The sequence below is a fragment of the Anastrepha obliqua genome, chromosome 1, assembly GCF_027943255.1.
Source record: "Anastrepha obliqua isolate idAnaObli1 chromosome 1, idAnaObli1_1.0, whole genome shotgun sequence".
Taxonomy (NCBI): domain Eukaryota; kingdom Metazoa; phylum Arthropoda; class Insecta; order Diptera; family Tephritidae; genus Anastrepha; species Anastrepha obliqua.
Window position 1 is genome coordinate 62218126 of NC_072892.1, and position 19527 is coordinate 62237652.

The following is a 19527-nucleotide window of genomic DNA, read 5'->3' on the forward strand; positions in this document are numbered from 1 at the left end:
GATTTTGAGTTAAGCTCGAAAAAGTAGGTCATCTACTTATATGTGAACGTATTATATGGCTATGGGCCTCTTCGTTTCGCTAAGACTTAGCAAGTGGCGAATAGATGAAGCAAATGGTACAAATGAACATATCGCACCCTAAATACTCACAACTCAAAATTTTCCACACTCGAGCTTGACTTGTTTACAGTAGCACAGAAAACAAACTATGTGACATATCACGTTGAAATTTGCCATGTAAGCTTATAACAGTCCTACCAAAAAACAAAAAATTTATTTTTGCCATATGTCATCCGCGGACCGTTTTATTGATAACGTCTCATTCATATTTGAGCAGAAGTACATTTTGAGTTGTGACTCTTTTGTATTTAGGGTGCGATATGTCGGCATGCAGGAAGGGAGCTGTCTTAAATTACATGTGTTGTTAAGGCAGTGCATCTAAGAGGAAGTGCCGAGAGGAATAGAAAATGCCTTATAGCTCATTAGACTGGTATAACGCACTGCCTTACCAATACATGTAATTTAAGGCAGCTCTCTTCCTGCGTTGCCAACATATGTTCACTTGCTTACGCTTGGCGAAAAGAAAAAACGCAACGTCGTACATACATACCATACATACGCAGACATCTAAAAACAAAAAAGTTTGTATTCATTTGTTGTTTAATTTTTCACCTTCTTTAATGCTTTAATCCACGGATGACAGAAAAAAAACCTTCACAACTACAAAATAATATTTAATAATATATTTATTCCCATGATAGTTCATTTTTTACAGTAGAAAATCTACACAAGGTAAACATGTATTTACAGATGAGTTTTATGCACCAGGTGGGCACATACACCTCAAGTAGCATGCCGATATAGAACATTTAAGAATAGGCAACATTTTGTAGAGGGCGCGTGCGAAATGAACTTTCTAATCCATGTGTAATCAATCACGCATCTCTATTAATATGGCAAATTAATTATTAAAAAATAACTTAACACGACTAATAAGACAATTTTAGCGAAATCTTAAAGTATACCAACAAAGTGTATTTCATTTCCTTTGAACGTAATTGCTTTACCAACAACGTTGAGGGCGAAATTAATGAATGTCTTTCTTAGTTTTCTACATAAAATGTAATAATTACGACTACATACATATCTGTTAGCTAGATACGAAAATAGAATTTGAATACATATGACGTATAATATGCTTTGTATACAATGATTAGTTAATTGCTGCTTGACGTGTTTGATAACTTTACGTCAAATTTAAGAACGGCCAGTGTACGTAGTTGAAGAATGCAAGAGTACAACTTCACCGCGGGACCCAATTTCAATTCAAGTATATCTGACAAGTCGGATTGCTGTAGTAACAGTAGCGCGCTGCCATCTATATCTTCACGTAAAAAGCTTTCTGTTGCAACGGAATCCCGCAAAACACATTGGACAAACGCACACGTGTCCTTGGTGGACCACAGTAGAGGATTGCGCTTGATACGTTGCATGTCGAATGCGACATTACGCTGCCAAAGATTGTAGTTTTGCTCCAGACGTGGTCCGTAATCGCAAAGAAATTCTTTAGCTATTTTTATTTGCGGCAATAACAACGACGTAGATTCTTCAATAGCATTTGTGGTATCGGACGGTTCATAGGCTTTTATTATTGATGCAGCGGGTCTACTAGCAGATTCTGTTTTAATTAGTGACTGCTGCTGAGATGCCACAGGGGCGGCGCTATTTCTATGTACACGTTGTTGTACGGTTTGTTTATGTTGTTGCTTTTCTTGCTGAATAACGTGGCGTGTTTTAATTGTATCTAGCAGCTGAATTTGCTGCAGTATTTCGGCTTCATTCAACTGCTGCTGCTTTGGTGCCTGCGGTTGCTTCCAGTATAGTTGTTGCTGTTGTTGTTTTATATCACGTTTAGTACCAGTTGTCGCACGTACAATTTCGTCATGCTCCAAACGCGGTGGTTTTTCACCTTTCTGACGCCAATTTTCAGGTGCATATGGGCAACAATCTTGCGTAGTATGTCTATTTAGGTAGAGACGTTTGGCATTCCCAATGCCACGACACCCGAATATGGAGCATACCAATTTGCTTGATCGCATTTTATAGCCCGGTGGAGGTTCTAGGTCATGACTAGTTGCTTCACACCAACCAATAGGATGTAAATCGGCACTATCGTCTTCTAACCAGAAACAATAATTAGCGGCCCAGCAATCAAGATGTAATTTAACGCGATGCCCTTTACGACCGACCACTGATGCGGGACGTATGAGTGAAGGATTCCGTGGGTCCACCACCTCCAGTTTCATATTCGACTTGAAATCGATTGGATCGCGAGTGGAAAACATCTCCTCTGTGGCGGCCATACCACTGCCATGGTTTTGTATGTAATCTGTCCAGGTGAAGGTAGCATTTTCAAATTCGGGTGGCACTATTAATTGCTGCCGACCCACATGCCAGCCACAGGGATGGATGTAGGGCGAACTTATGTCCACCCAATAGTCGTAACAGTCATCCCAACCATCAAAATGCACCCGTATGCGGTTATCCAAAACATCTGAGACCGACGCAACGCATAGTTTGCCAGTGTCGTTCAGATCTTCCGCCTCCAAGTGCATGCCAATCTAAAAATATTTAATATATACAAAATAAATATTAAAATATGAAGCATAAAATATATACGTATGCAATTATGGATCTTAACCCGAAATCTTATTGTTAAAGAAAAATAAATTTCGCATAATTACCAAAAAATTAATATAACATTTTTACCTTGAAAGGATTATGTGTACCGAATGAGACATTCAAGTGAGTAAATAGCATACGTTGGGCTGCTACAGCTTTACATTCCTGCAAATACGCTGGCCAGTTAAATTCCTCTACAGTTTTTCCCTTAGGTGGTTGCAGCACACGCTTTGTTTTTGCGCACCAGCCAGGGGGGAAAATGTCCATTGAATCCGCATTTACCCAAAAGTCATACATATATTCGAATCCGTCAAATGTTAACTTCAGGCGATAGCCTTGTATGTCAACAATAGTGCATACACAAAAAAGTGAACAATTCTCTGGGTCAATAGCTTCCAATTTCATGCCAATCTGAAAACGATTAGGGCCAGTGGGGAATGGATTTATGAAAAGATTCACAGGTGCAGCGATAGCATTGAACTTTTCTGGCAGGTAAGTTGACCAACGGAAAGATTTTTTGGAAACAACTGGAGCGGATGTCTCTTGGGTTTTGCGTTTGCGTGTAACAGTTGAAAACTCTTCGTGTCGACGCTTACGCGACTCACGTTTTAAGCAGTCTAAAGAACAAAATTCTGCAAGTAAGAAAAATCTGTTTAGTTATATATAAAATACTAGAATTAATAAGTATTTATTTACCAGGTGCCAAAAAGTCTAATGCGGGCCCATGACAATTACAGCGTCTGCACAAATACAGTAAACCATCGTGTTTCTCACTTAAGTACGGCACAGATTCTCGTTCAAAAATCGGCTTTTCGTAAGCGGTGTGAATGCGCGTGCGTGGAAAGCAACGTTCGTTTATTTCGATTAGATTAAATTCGTTCAACTGAAAGCGCATATTAGTACCACGTGCCCTGCCTATACGCTGATTCCAGGTTAGCATATTGAAGTTCGACAACATGCTTACTACGCATGATAATGAGTCCTCCGCAGAAGTTGTAGTGGGCGTAGTAGCGGGCGGCGCCGTTGCTGTAATGCCAGCCGCTGCAGATGTGCTAGGTTGGTGTGTTTTGGACGTTGTACTTTTGGTAGGGAAGAGTGATGACGAAAGCATTACAATATCATCAGGTAGACTTTGTCGACTGGAAGAGGTAGATGCAGACGATGTTGAGCTGAGGGAGATTTTTTCGTCACAATAAAGAGATTTTTCTAATGAATCTTGAGTGTGCTCCACAGCATCCTGAGAAACAACGTCTTCTTTCTTAGTAAATACTGCCTGTGGTCCTTCTGCTTGAGTACTATCTTCATTCATAACCACTTCAATTTTTGTTGATGATTCCTCATTCTGCTCGTTACTCATATATTTGTTAATCGGTAGCAGTTCAGATTTCTTTTCGCCACATTTTGTAATTGTGGATGCCAATGTAGATTTGTTTAATGCTCCTATATTAGCAACGTCTTTGGGGATGTATTTTGCATCAATAACTTCCGAAGATTTCACATCTTTCTCAACTGATGTTGGCGAAGACTTTATTTCCTTTTTAAACTCATGTTGTTTCCGAACGATCTCAGTGTCTACACGCAGCTCTTTGTTTTTGTGTTGTTCCTCTTTATTTATTTTCTGTGGTAATTCGACCTTAAGTTCGTGCTCTTCATCATTATATTCGATGAGATCGATGATCTCGTAGTTGTTTACAGTGACATTACCCTTTGACTCCAAAGGTGATTTATGCCGAGGTGAGCTGCCTTTCTGCTTTGCCATCTTAACCTCAGATGCAGTTGAGTGACGCCGCTCTAACAATGAATGTTGAGATGATATATCAGATTTTTGTTTGGGTTTCACCAAAGTGGGAGCATTAGTTTGTTGTGCTTCTTTGAAGCCACAGCTAAGCGACTTAGATCTCTTCGAACGCGGGCTTGTACTGCATTCGATGACACGTTGTATAGGGCGTGCTTTAAGTAGAGATTCCTGCTTTTCAACAAGCTTCGCCTGTACCAGAATGGGTTTAGTCAAATCGATTTCCATTTTAAAAGAGCCGCTACTGCCCGCAGAAGAGTTTCCAAATGAGCATGATGCCTTGTTCTGTTTGAAATTTCCAGTTTCAATCTTTATTTTCGGCGCATTATTACTTGATGCAATAATAGAAACCGTTTTGATAACTGAGCTACTCGTTTGATTAGACGCTTCAATTGTTGAGGTAGACGCTGGAGCATGTAAACCTTGACGAGATTCTTTGGACAAGTCTAAGTTAAATGCACCAGACTCACTACTCATTTTATTTAGAGCTGATCCACTTGAAGCAATATCTGCGGATCTGTATGGTTCGGATAAAGGGAGTTTAGCAGTATTCGGAATTTGAAAAATATTTGTTGCTTGCTGCAATTGCTTTTTCATAGTTTGTGTTGCGCCAGTTGAGTTTGTTGTAGCTGCTACCGTTGGTACTACTTGAGCTTGAGTAAGTACTGTTGCGGGCTTTTTGGCGGCATTTTGTTGCTTCATTACGCCAACGTTACTTACGGCTGATGGCGATTTTAACAAAGTTTGCGCAGAATTGGTGGTTATACTTGTGTTTGTCGATGGGGCACGCGTTATTACGCTATTTATTGCCGCACTACCAACTACGATTTGTTTAACAAGCTCCTGATTTGAGGCCGTTAGCGATGTGGAATGATGGCTAACACTAGTCGTTTTGGCGCTTGCTTGCGGCTGATACTGCTGACTGTTGCGTATGAGTATGGAAGCGGGGATAACTAAAATGAAAATATAAATATTTGAGGCATAAATATGTATTGTTTTATAAAAATTTGCGTTAATATTCCATCAAGCTTAATTCCAAGGTTATAAACGTTGTACGATTATTACTGTTGAAAAGGTCATGGCTTAAAAAATATATATGTACAGTTAACTCTTAGAATTAAAGTTGAATGAAATTAAATGTGTATGATAGAATCTTCAAACCACTAATTGTATAGACGTAACCTAATAATATTTTTTCGCAAATGGATTTTTAAATTAATTTTAGAAAGTTTTCATATAACTTTTAGAAGTATTTATTGCCATGATATTATTTAACTGAACAATCCGATTGATCACTATTTGAATACCCGTATGTCGTAGAAACAATGATTATCCGTTTATTATTTTCCCTATAATTATGTTTCTTTATAACTCTTAAATTTTATTGCAAATAAAGACATTTAACGTTTTCGATGTTTAGCTACATACATATATGTATATAGATATGCATGTACACTGAAGAAAGCTTAACACATTGAAAATAATATTTTCTTGATCATTATATGCAAAACAATCACGAAAATAAAAAAAATATTCTATTTACAACTACCTTTATCCACACAATACTCCATTTCTAAATCACAACAGTTACACTTTGGTTGAAGTTATGAATTGAAATAAACAGCATAAATTATCAAATAATAATGTGGTAGTTTCGCACTACCTAATACACAGGGTTGCATTTTGAGGTTGGAGTATCTATACACATTAGGGTAGTCGATTATTTGCGTGATTTCAAAACCAGGCTTAAAATTATTTAAAAAGGAATTTTGGAAACAAACAAAAGTCAAAAATAAAAGTGAGATTTCAATACTGTAATAGAAATAGGTAAGATAATCAACTTAACGGAGGTAAATCAATTACCATTAACCATTGTTGCTGTTAACGAAAGAAGAAAAGAAAAGAAAGAAAAAAACAAAACACACTGCAAATGTGGAGTTACGGGTTCACCGCACCAACAACCTTAATGTACATAGATATTAGCACGCGCATATATATACATACATATATGCACGTACGTCTACTGCTAAAGAGGTTTTTAAGTAATTGTTGGAAAATGATTTCAGTCGCACACTAAGTATATGAAAACATTACAAATTTAATGCAGTTACTAAACGAGATTGTAGTAATTTTTAAAGGATGCGCATTAATGAGCTAAATAAATTGCTCTGAAAGTTAGAATCTCCATATTTAAGTAATAACATATTTAAAGTAATAATATTTCAAAATGATAAAGAACGAAAATAAGTGCAAAATTAAATGAAAAATTTGATGTCCATGTACATACATACGTATGGTACAACCATTTATCATATATACTGAACTTTACTACAACAATTACAAAACTAATGTTTCAGGTACTCTTTAGACAGAAATTTTGATTAAATTTCCTAATTTTGTGCTGTTTATAATTGACATACCAAAATATTATTACATATGTATTCATTTAATTACAACGTCATTAAGTTATCGCAGAATGATTCATGATATTGCTTAATATATTTGTTAAAAGTTACAACTTTAATATTGGCTTAATTAAAACTCATCTCTTTGAAAATTAAAAAAGTTCTCCTCTCGTAGGTTGCTTTCACGGTTTTGATTTGTTTTCTCACATAATAAGCATAATACGTGGAAAATTTCATTATGTATTTTAAGCTATAATCTTATTTATATCAAAAATAAATAACTACACGAGATTCGACAACATAAAAATGTCAAGCTAAAAAAATTAAGTTAAGTATCGTTATGCAAACACACATATGCAGGAAGTAGGCTAGCTAAAATCTCAAGGATCGCGTAATATTGAACTAATTTGTTGATGTGAAAATAAACAGCACCAATAAACAAGTATTCGCACTGCTTTGGACGATACGTGCTCCGTTGTAGCAGTAGTACGATGCACATGCATACATTACATAATTAATGGAAAACACAAAATGGCAGCTACCACATATAGGTTGACCATTGTCAAGCGAAGAAAAGTAATTTTAATCAAATTAGATTACAGTTTTTTCGCACGCACTACATATAATTTGGTTTCCCTTGATAATAAAAAAATGATGAGCTAAAAATTTTACAAAACTCACCAGAGTTAGATTGCACTTCCCCCGCTGCTCCTCGGGCAGTGTTATATGTGTCACCTGCAGTGATTCCCGTATTGTTTGTAGCGGATATGCCTCCACTACTATTTGCAACAGTCCGAATGAAATTAATCGGCACGGAAGCTGTAGATCCCGACAAAATAGAACTATTCTGAACCCCAGTTGACATTAGAAAGTTGGCGTTGTGAGGTTGAGTGTTGGTGGTGTTGTTGGCACTGGTTATTACACTAATCAATGGCGAAGCAGATGAGATTTGCATTGTTTCTAAATCGCTAATGCTGGTTTGAAGCGATGTGGGGCTAACACCTGACGTAATTAATGCCATTTGGGGCACAAGTGCTAAAGTGGTGTTATTGTTTACGCCAGTTGTTATAACATTATTGGTGGCAGGGCCTACTAGTTTTGTACCGCCATTAGCTCCACCGCCCATGTTCATACTGCCAGCTGTTCCAACCCCGTTGATTTGCAATGGCAAACGCTGAATCAGTGAGCTTCCACTAAAATGTGATGTATACGGTTGGTGCGTTTGATGCGGTTCAAGAAGTGGAGTTGATAAAGTGGCCGGACCACTTGGCGCCGGAGCTGTAATGATATTCTTATTCATAACAAGGGAAATGTAACGTAATTCCCTACTTTTAATAATTTCGAATTAGTTGTTGGCGTAACAAAGGCACTACCAATTGTTATTCGTGTGGTTGTCTATAAGGATGGAGTTGATGTATCTATTGACAGTAATTTCGCGTTGAAGTTATAAAATCTGGCAATGTCTGAACCAATTCCTTGTTTATTTTGATACAAAATTTAACCAAAATTTATTATTTTATTCTTTACCACTTTCAACAAGTATTTTATTTCGGATGGTTGGAAGTCTATTGGCACTCGTTGACGTAATTGTTAATAAATTTTTCCGATTAATGGTCCCACTAAAATGTGTCAAATAATTTTCTTTCACCAACTTCTTTAAGATTTCACGTTTTACATCCGGAAGGATTCTGCGTGCATTTGAAAAAGTCTCGCTCCACTCCTCTGAACCGCGGACGGGTTGAAACGAACAAAAAATTACGGCTGCAGCGATAGAAACGCTGCTGCGACGTTAACCGCGACGCGTTGATCAGGTTGATGCACAGCGTTGCAATTTTTAAAAATCATAACGTTCTGCGGTGAATGCTAAATTCGCGCCTAATAAAACCACTTACATCTGATAATATTCACAATTATTACAATGCACACCTTTTGGTACACGCTTTTCAAAATAGATCGTTCACTTCACGCTGACTGTTACTAATTAAAATGCCTTTAATTTGATAGTCAGAGGAAGACTCAGTTTTTTGCAATGTTGTTGTTTCGTTGTAGTAGGTGTGATTGCCAGTGTTGCTCGATACACACACCCGCATACTCCGCTTTTAGAAGTATCTTGTTTTTGTTCTTTCTTTCCCAATTGCCGTCGCAGCGTTTGTTGAAATTTGTAACTCTGTAGCAGAGGAAGTCGGTGAGTCGCCAGCTTTTACTGAAAGTTAATTATAACGTTCAATGTCTTAAATGTTTTTATTTTTTATGCTATTTATCAAACTCTACAAAATGTTTCTTTTATTTTATTAAAATTTAGAGAAATATAGAGCGAGCTAATTTATGCTCGCTGATAAACTGATATGAATAAGTGTTGCCAACCTTTAGTCACTCTTCAAGTCCATATGGTGAAAACCTAACTTTTTTGCTATTTTTTATGCACTCAACGGACAAACATGTTATGTTTTCAAATGTCAATAAATATATATGTAATATTTATATAATTGCACAGGAAAAAATATAAACGCAATGATGAAATAAATCTAGAATATGTACACTTATGTATACATACATATGAACGAACTTAGCGTGCACGTGTAGTTTATTTTTCGTTTTATTCTAGCACAGCAGTTTTTCTCTGAAATCTTCAAAATGTTCGACATGATAAATATATTTCTTTCCACATTTTTATTAGACAGATTAATCTAGTTTTGAGCCCACATTTGCGGTAATACATATATGTATGAACGAAGACGTTTATAAATATACATACTTAACCAAAAATAAATGTACATAGAATGAAGAGATACACATTTTTAATATTTCCCACTGTTGAAACGGCTAAATACAAAGCGTACGATTATTTTTGGAAATACAACACAAATTTCAGTTAATTAGAGAGCCAAGTTTAATTTTCTAAGCGTTATGTACCTGCGTATGCTTTTGGATATAAGTATAAGTATATGTAAATTATTTATTTACAAGCCAATGCCACCACGAACTCCATTTTCTCAACATTATTTTTGCATTAGATATTTATTGTTACTGTTTTCAAAACGTTTTTAGTGAGTAAAAAACTCACAAGTCAACTTTACGTGTCGCCATTGAAAATGTTTCATTGCTACTTGCAATATTATATTGAAAATATTTCAACAAAAACTAAAAGACTTTGAAATATATTTCTAGTTTTTAACCTTAAACATCTATAATTTCACTTTCATGTATTTAAATGCATCTCCTATATTTTCCATCCAAATAATATAATACCTGTGCATATATGTGCATAACGCACATTCCTCATTTCCCATTGGTGACACGAATTTGGCGACCAAAAGCAATGTAAATTATGGCACGCAAAATCCATAAACTGGTTTCACAAAAACTTTATACTGCCACCAACGAATTTCTGAATACAAATATGTATAAGCACAAGAGATCGAAACGAAAAAAGCTAAGTTGTGAATAAATACATTTTACGTGTAACTTAAAATGTAACAATGTCCTTCAATAAACGCCTTAGATATAAAAATTTTCTATTAAAATTTCATTTTAAAGTATATGCGCGATTTTCCCACCGTGAAAATGTGTACGTTGCTTATGTAAATTATTTCATTGGTAGCATTTTACAAACATACTTTTCTTTCACAATACTTAGGGCTACGTGATTTATTTCATTTATACGAAACATATACGGCAGCCTTATACGAGTTGGTTCGTAATAAAAAAATTGTTGTTCTAATAGCGATCGCCCCTCGACAGGCAATAGACAAACTTCAGAGTATATTTTTGCCATTAAAAAACTCTTCATAACAAATATCTGCCATTTGGAGGCGGCATAAAACCATTGGTCTGGTCTTTCCAATGTGGAAAAATATCAACCTGTCACCTCAAACAGGAGGAGAGGAGCTCGACTAAATACCCAACAAAGAGTAGAAGCACCAATTATTATTTATATTAAACGAATTATATATGTATAATTACTATTACTGTGATACTAAGTATAAACTTATATATTAATTAACATGAACATTTCCAGATCCTTTTAACCTTTCATAAAAATATTCATCTCACAACGCTTGATACTATAATATTATCAATGCATGTATTTTCGTGCAATATTATTGGAATTAATTAAAATTAATGAGAAAGGATTTCAAGGTTTTATTCATGATGTGAAACGTTTTTATATCTATTACATTATTTGGTACTTACTTTTCTTTCTACTATTTGCATGTATGCAGTGAATGAATGTTTTGATGCATTCTATTGTTAAACATTTATCACATACTCGCCACCAAGCTTTAAAATTTGTAAAACCAAATAATGCATTAAAATTGAGGAAAAGTTTGTAAAATATACATATGTATGTACTTACTTTGCTGATGATTGAATAATGACCAAAGGATGCAGTACAATGTAAAATGCAATGGCGGGACCTTTTAGACAGCAAGTACGCTTATTTTCTCGGAACCAATCACACTTACATACACACACCTACAAAAATGAAAAGGTTTGAAATATATTAGGATATTTTCTGTAACATACGATAATTTATCTTTGCTTAATGATTTGGCGGTTGCAATAATATAATTCCTTTTAAATAACTTGCCTAATATTTTCGGATGAATTGTCGGCTGGAACAAATATTAAATGTAATCAAAAACATCAACGCCGTTGTAAAACTTTATTACCTATTTCATTTGATAAGAAGAATAACAACGAAAATCAGCAGCGGCAGAGGAATTGGCGACATTGACAAACAGCGAAGACGTGAACGGTCAGCCAAGCAGAGCACGTTGACGTTGTAGCGCAGCGCAGCAACCCGAAAATTTGCAGCACTCTAAAAAAGCAAGAACAATAGAAGCTGTGATGCCAACACAGAGAATAAGCAAACAAAAAGGAAAGGAAGAGTAGGCGGACGTTAGTGAAAAGCCAATCCAAGGCGCATTTATTAAAGGCGATGGCACTAGACCAACAACAATCTTTTGTAAGTTTGATTGTCACGGCACATTCCCCTTGTTTTATTCTGTCCTGACAGCCACATGGGCACAGTGAGAAAAAAAAAACAAATTGGCTGATCTATCAATACCACCTTTAATAGATGCGCCTTGAGCCAATCATAATAAATCGTAATCACCCTAACCGAAGATTTATAATTTTAGCAAATGGCGTCGTACGTTAATAATATTTGACACTTGTTAATGAGGCAGTTGTAGTATACAAACAGATAAGCAATAGAACGTGTAAAGGTCAAAATAAATATTTCCATCGCTCAAAATAAGTTTTTTTTATTTCAAAGCATATTTTTGTGCCACCTTGCATCTGAACGTGGAGACGTTTCCACAGAAAAGTTTTTCTCTGCTTACGACACTCACTTGTCAAGCTCGCCAAAAATAAACTAGCGGTTCTTGGAAGGCGTCAACTTCTCATATTCACTTCATCGTGCCAAAAAATATTCTAAAGTATTCTTCGCATACGACAAATTTTAGTATTTAAAACACAAGTACTTTTATTCATATTTTTGTAAGGCTGTTAATATATTGTAAAGTTGTACAAAATATAAAAATGTATATATATTTGTTTTCTGCTCGTACAAGTTTATTTAATTCGGCCATCGCAATACAGAGAACGTTCATTAATTAATATTAAAAATTAATATTGTTTGCACTAACAATATAACGCATGTGAAAATATTAATAAAATCAAAGTTTCAAAAAGCCGGAAAAAGGCAGTTGAAAGATAATTTTAGCTAAGATAATAGCAAGATGGAAAACGATAATTAATATGAAACATGATTATAACTTCTTACTCTCTATATAACAATTACAATGGTATGCACATATGTATACCAGAAATAATGATAATATTATTCACACATGTAAGCTTTTCGTGTTAAGAATTATGCAAAACATCGGTTATTGAACAACTTCCGCACCTTGGCGGAACACATATGTATATCCGTTTCACAATTTTCTGAAATGTATAAAATGTGTGCTCAAACTAATGTTTATTGAGCATTAAAACCATGATAAATTTACATTAATTGAATGTGTCTTACCGTTGTTGTTTTGTCATCATATTTTTATTTTCATCTTGACGTTCCAATAGTATTTAAAGTATAGTGTATGTTTTTGAATGTCGTCATTTTTACGTACGTTCGCTAAGCAACACTGCAACTGCCAAACAACAAAAAGCAGTCGATTGAGTTAGTTAATGGTCGTTGAAAAGTTAAAACCTGTGAATTTCGTTTATTTATTCTTGAATCGACTGGAATACATATAAGCTATAGTAACAGTTTGGTTGCTTGCAGTATTACTAAACCGGAGTTTTAGTAGAAAATTACCGTAGTGTTAATACAGATTAACATTTTACATTCGCTAGCCCATTTACAGAAAGTATGTCACTAATCGATAAATTACAAGAACCCGATGACAACATACCATTGGCTGATGAGGACACACAAGGTATTGAGATCAGGAAATTGTGGGGGTTCAATAAAGTATGACAATCCTCTTCCTTATTTCACTTTAGTAATCATCAATGACGAAGATCCTCATGGAAATAATATACCCAATGGACGTTCAATGGATTCGCTGCGTTCATCCTTCACTAATCGCAGCACCACCCCTGACTCATCCCACAACTCATTGGAAGCTGATGTTAGCCCCGATGAGAAAGAGGAGAAGGCTCGCCTGATTACACAAGTGTTGGAACTGCAAAACACACTCGATGATCTTTCACAGCGTGTCGACTCAGTGAAAGAAGAAAATTTAAAGTTACGATCCGAAAACCAGGTCCTTGGACAATACATAGAAAATTTAATGTCAGCTTCGTCAGTATTTCAGTCGACAAGCCCAAATGCGAAAAAGAAGTGAATAGTGTCGGAAATAAGCTGTCAAGAATCCTTTGAACCAGCAAATGACGGGGATTCGTACGCACGTAAAATTAATTTTTCTTTTGCTGTATTCAAGTTTAAATATTGCGAAATTCATGATCTTTTATTGTAACATAAAGGTTTAAACGCATTTCTGAACTTTTAGTACATTGTCGAATTTAATTATGCATCTAATCAATTCATATTCAGTTCCGCATTGAAGCATTTTTGGCAAAAACGTTTTTTATTATTAACTAGGATATGTATCGCTATAGTTTTACATATATATTTTTAAAGTACACAACAACCACATACACATACGCATAACTTGCTACACGATACCAAATAAAATGCCTTGTTCTGAAATTTGTATTTGAATTAAGGAGCAATCACCTAAAGAGAATTATTTATTTATTTAATTTTTTTTATTTTTTAAAGCTTACATGATAATAAAATTAAAGGTAAACTAAGCAAACGCAGCGCTAGCAGCAGAGGCTTTCGGCCATCTGGTGATGTACTATATGTTGAATCAGATACGACGGAGTAGGTCGGTGTCCTTCAGAAATTTGTAAATATTTTTGATGTTTTCTTCAGTGGCTTCTTTTAGAAGTAGAAGAGGATCTGTGTTGCTGAAGTGGTGATGCCTTTGAGAAGCAAGTTCTGGGCAGGATACCAGTAGCTGATGTACACTGACTGTTGCTTGGCAGAAGGGGCAGGTGTTGGATGTATTACCCTGTAATAGGTGTACGCTGGTGATTATGGTGTGCCCAATACGGAGTCGTGTGTATGGGGTAATGTGGTTGGTGGGTACCGAGAGAATATTGCAACTAGAAGTACGTTAGAATGTTCCGACGACAGTCGATTCTACGTAACCGGAGCGACCCGGATTTATATCCGGCCAAGGATTGTCACTTCAGCAGCATTCCTCGTTAATATATGCGGAATGTTTATGCTGCTACAACAACATTGCAAGTAGAAAATTGGTTGCAGTTTTAATTATTTCGTTGTTTGAAGAACATGCGTATGCTCTACTTCTGAACAAAATACCTTTTATTAGTGTAGTAGGTACTGTCACACTCACCAACGCAGTAGGTACTCTCCTTTTATTCGATTGAATTCTTCCATCAACTTTTCATTTAAATAAAGAGACATTGCTTTCTAATGGGTTCAAACCTATGTTTTTCAACCGCATTATAAAAATTTATTTTTTTTATATGTAATACAGTACATACTTAGGTCTATTGATTACATATCTGTAAAGTAATTTTTATACTTAAGTCCATTGATTATATTTGTGTGAAGTAATTTCTAAAAAATCTTTTCACAATTATGAAATTTTGCATTAAAAACTAAAACATTTAATATCTATTGTTATGTTGCCCATACGGATTATATCTTTGGAATCTGTTGTTATGTTGCCCACCTCTAGGCTGGTGCTGTTGATTATTGCGGTAATTGTTTTGATAATTATTTCCATTAGAAAAGTTGTTGCCAAAATTGTTCTGGTAATTATTATAACCCGACCTGGCTTGAAAATTTTGTTGGGAATTTGGCCCTCGTGGATACGGACCCTGGTTATTTCCACCCCTATTAAAAGAGGGTCGACCAAGACTTGCTTGCACCATTCTATGACCACCAGCACTTAAATGTCCGGTAGGCAGGTTTCTATTGAATCCTATAACTGGTCGGTTGTGACTAGCCGGCCCTTCCGATTTGGAGTTTAAAACGTTTGGAGGGTCAATGGCGTTTTGTAGCCGTTTGGCAGGGAATATAAAATCACTGTCATATTCAGGATCTCGGAAACGTACGGTAACAACCTCATTCGACATTATATTGGGTAAACCACAGATTGGTGATTTTAATGAGCCTAGATTTTTTATATTATCTTCGGCTTTCAAAATGCTTCCTCCCATTCCTTCCATGACAATCGCCACTTTTTTCTCCATAGAGGTAAACGATTTCAACTGATGTTTCAGCCATTCTAATTTAGGATGCAAATTTCCAATATATAGGCGATTATCTCCTCGCTTATTTCGGCGAACTTCGTCTTCGGTTAATTTACTGTAGTAGGGCGCTAAAGCTTTGAAAAGTCTTCGCTCGTCTACAAAAGGAAGCAGGGCCACTCCTTGCCATGCAAATTTCTTGCCATTTAAATCAATTTTAAAATCTTCCGGATAGAAATCAATAATTGGTGATTCAGGATCAGACATTAATGTTGCCCATGGCTTTGGGACATGAGATGAGCTGGCAGCAGGAAAAACACCCATCAATTGTTCTAAAGGGTTAAATGGCTTTGTACCTTTCTCAAAACTAGTTGACAATCCAGTTATGTTCACAAAATCGGAAGCAAAAGGCGCATAATGGTAGGGAAAATACCAGTCCCACGAAGCGCAACCTTGGTAATAATATTTAAGAACCCAGCAGAGTCCACGTACATATTGCAGTGCAACAGAGTAACGAAAGCCTTGATTATTTGTACCTACATCAAATTTCGATTCATAATAACGGTTTTTAAAACCTGCTTCGTATAATCGGACTTCGTCATTATCATTTTCATCAGAATCGTTGTCGAGCCCGGCTTCGGAAGCTGTCCTTTTTACTCCCTTATTATTTTGTGTTCTTAATTTCATAGCTTCTTCCTTGTAATTAAATTTATTACCTTGTGCTCCTGAGCCTCCACGATTTACTGCTGTCGGTTCAAAAAAAGTGGACACAGCAAGACTTTGAGCTTTATATTCGTTATCGCGCATACGCTTCTGCCTTGCCTTAAATTGTTGCTCGCGGCGTTGTCTCTCCTTAAAAATATTATCTTCAACGTTCCCTAAATCTGTTAGTATCATCTGCACGCGCTGTAAATTCACTTCGCCCGAATTCGTTAAATAACCACCAGTTTTATATACACATTTTTTATAGAGCTCTACCAAACGGTCTACTGCGCCTTCTCTAATTTCAAGACTTGGCAAATGTGGTAAGAAATCATTTCCGACAAAGAAGCACATAAAAACCCAATCATCCAAAGCGCGTTCAAAATCATATTTGAATGGCAGATTGGGCATTTCCAGAGTCTTTTTGAGGTATTCGCGCAGCACGCTTAACCGGACAAATATAAATCTAACTTCAGCATTGATGGGAACATCCGGTTTGAAACTGTCATCTTTCGAACCACCTGGATTCTCCAAGCCCCCACACTTTTGCATCTCATGACCATATTGTTTACATATCTCACAAGGACGAGGTTTGTTGGGTAAAAATTCTTCTCGTATAATGGTAAAATTCGGTTCATGTGTAGCGAGTCCTAACATAATCAAATCGGCATCTGCACCACATAAAACGTGTTGCGTATTGGGATCATGATCTGGTTGAGCTCTTTGTTTTCGAATGTAATCCATTATTTTGTGTTCACCTTCACCGGGAACATTTGCATCTGACAATACCACTTTTATTCCTTTCCAAGCTGGATTTGTATTCATGCGGTCGTGAATGTAATAATGTAAGCACTTACTTAATCTATCCATAAACGGTGTACCTGGTGTTATACAATTAGAATCGAAGTGTTCCTCGTCAGTCTTTTCAGGAGGAAGAATACATCCTTTTACTAAAAGTTCTTCTCTTATCTTTTGTATCTCATTTCGTTTTTCGTTTGCTTCCTTAGCAGCTCTGAAACGCCGTGATCTCTGTTGATTCATTTTTGCTCTTGGAGCTACCCCGTCAATCGCCATATATAATAATTTTCGCGGCCGAACAATACCAAACAAGCGATCAATGCACTCAAATATTGCTACCATCATTTCATCCTCATTTTTGGGGGCGGGCTTATCTTCAGGATGCGTACAAGGATGTATTATACCATTCATATCCAAATACAGATTGTCAAACTCAATTCCATTGGGATTCGGGAGTGTGGCATCTTCGTATATATTGCTTCCAGTGTTTGGATCCACACTTTTGTTTTCCGTGCAATCAACGATAACACAAGCATACTTCTTACTTAACCATCTAAAAAATGCTGGAACACCCATATTCACACTTTATTAACTCCGAAATTTTTCTACAAATAATAAAACGAGGAAATTAATGCTTAACCAAACAAGCGGAAAACATGGACAAGAATAATACCAATAGATACTTCACTGTGAATGGTAGTACTAACGTTCAAGCAGCATCCAACTTCGCGTAAGTAGCCAAATAATAAGGGTATTCATTTAAGCCCCAGTTTACCACAGTATTAACAAGCTGTCAATGCTGTATGAAAATCTGTTTATATGATTCAGTTAAGTGTACGCTTAGATGTCGCTGTGTAAGCTATGCGTGGAAATTTCTATAATTTTCGGATAATGTATCAGACCAGAAATTTTAATTGGACTGGAAAATAGGCGGGGAAATGAAATGGTAAAATAAATTTAGATATATAAAATTTTAAATTTAAGTTTGCCAAATTTCTTTCTCAAGTTTATGCTAGTATTTTGCATAGAGATCTGTTAAATAGAAATTCAAGGGTAAACACTAACACTATGCTAAAATCTCAGAATTCCTTAATGACTACCAAGTAGTTTAGGTTTTTCACTTACTTTCGGAATTTTGTCTTTTAATATTTGACTGCAACAGAAGCATTTGTCTTTTCAACAAGTGCTATTTTGGACTAAGTAGGCAGTTGAGTAGTAAAATCCTCTCTCGACGAACAAACCTAACACTTTACAAGGCTCTCATCATGCCCGTCCTAACATATAGCCCGCAAACCTGAACGGTGTCAATACTTAATGAGGCGTCACTTGGAGTGTTCGGGAGAAAGATTTTGTGAAAGAGTTTTGGACCCTTGCACGTTGGCGACGGCGAATATCGCAGGCGATGGAACGATGAGCTTTACGACGACATAGACATAACGCAGCGAATAAAGATCCAGCGGCTGCGTTTGCTGGGCCATGTCGTACGAATGGATACAAACGCTTTGGCGCTGAAAGTATTCGATGCGGTATCAGCTGGTGGTAGCAGAGGAAGAGGAAGGCCTCCTCTGCGTTGGAAAGAGCAGGTGGAGAAGGACTTAATTTGGTGTGTCCAACTGGCGCCAGTTAGAAGAGACTAGGAAAATTAGATTTCCGAACACTTTTGTGAGACACTGTTTGTATGGGATCAGTCATGTTAAATTTTAAATGGTTTATTTTCAAGATATGTTTAAATACTTAAAACTTTTGAATTTACATCCATATTAAAGAATAAGTATCGGGACAACTTAAAAATATCCTGAAATCACGGGATCAAAGGTTTCTGCTAATAATAACATCCCTAGTGTATACATAACTAATTAGAACTTGAAGGAACTAGAATTTGACAGCCGCACTCTAAATTGAAGATTTTTATAAATATATATTATATTTATTATATTTATAATAAAAAATAAAAAAAAAATTTAAGACACTTTTTATATTATTTTAAGAAAATTCTTTTTTTCTAAAAACATTTAAATAATGGGTTTGAAGTACATACAGAGAAAGAAAGTCCATTTAATAACCTTCCTCGGCCGTCGATAATTATTTTGTAAAAGTCAAAATTTTATTTCAATGCCTGGTTCAAATGTATATAACTAACTCTATTGACTACTATATTCGGTTTATCGACCACTTAACGGCAGCTGTTATAGATTCATGCCCTAAATTTTCTAAAATGGAATAGTTGAGAATCAAAAAACATAAGAAAATAAAAATAAATGGGTTCACAAAAACAAAATTTAAGTTTTGAAACGAAGACCAACTCGAAATGTAGTAGATCACGGTATGAATACCCTAAACATGCAT

The 19527-nt window shown here is 35.9% G+C and overlaps 3 protein-coding genes across 5 annotated transcripts; 1 reads left to right on the top strand and 2 right to left on the bottom strand.

Moving 5' to 3' along the window:
- Positions 1–728: 728 nt before the first annotated feature.
- Positions 729–11355, bottom strand: LOC129245037 (lethal(3)malignant brain tumor-like protein 3). 3 transcript variants are annotated; one of them, XM_054883010.1, is made up of 7 exons: positions 11240–11355; positions 11077–11163; positions 8809–9085; positions 7564–8160; positions 3379–5430; positions 2770–3314; positions 729–2621 (listed from the first exon to the last, which is right to left on the bottom strand). In XM_054883010.1, exons 4-7 carry the CDS (start codon positions 8012–8014, stop codon positions 1218–1220), a joined length of 4452 nt encoding a protein of 1483 aa, XP_054738985.1. In that variant the 5' UTR covers positions 8015–8160; positions 8809–9085; positions 11077–11163; positions 11240–11355; the 3' UTR covers positions 729–1217. The 3 variants fall into 3 exon arrangements, with proteins under 3 accessions (XP_054738985.1, XP_054738977.1, XP_054738991.1); XM_054883002.1 differs by having other exon boundaries at positions 7564–9085; XM_054883016.1 differs by lacking the exons at positions 7564–8160; positions 8809–9085; positions 11077–11163; positions 11240–11355 and adding an exon at positions 6027–6128.
- Positions 11356–13035: 1680 nt separating this feature from the next.
- LOC129247387 (short coiled-coil protein A) lies at positions 13036–14141 on the top strand. The gene is made up of 2 exons (XM_054886503.1): positions 13036–13328; positions 13396–14141. The coding sequence occupies exons 1-2, from the start codon at positions 13262–13264 to the stop codon at positions 13737–13739; spliced, it is 411 nt and encodes a 136-aa protein (XP_054742478.1). The 5' UTR covers positions 13036–13261; the 3' UTR covers positions 13740–14141.
- Positions 14142–14903: 762 nt separating this feature from the next.
- On the bottom strand, positions 14904–17857 carry LOC129247378 (5'-3' exoribonuclease 2 homolog). Its single transcript, XM_054886493.1, has one exon. It carries the CDS (start codon positions 17755–17757, stop codon positions 15097–15099), a length of 2661 nt encoding a protein of 886 aa, XP_054742468.1. The 5' UTR covers positions 17758–17857; the 3' UTR covers positions 14904–15096.
- Between the last annotated feature and the right edge of the window lie 1670 nt (positions 17858–19527).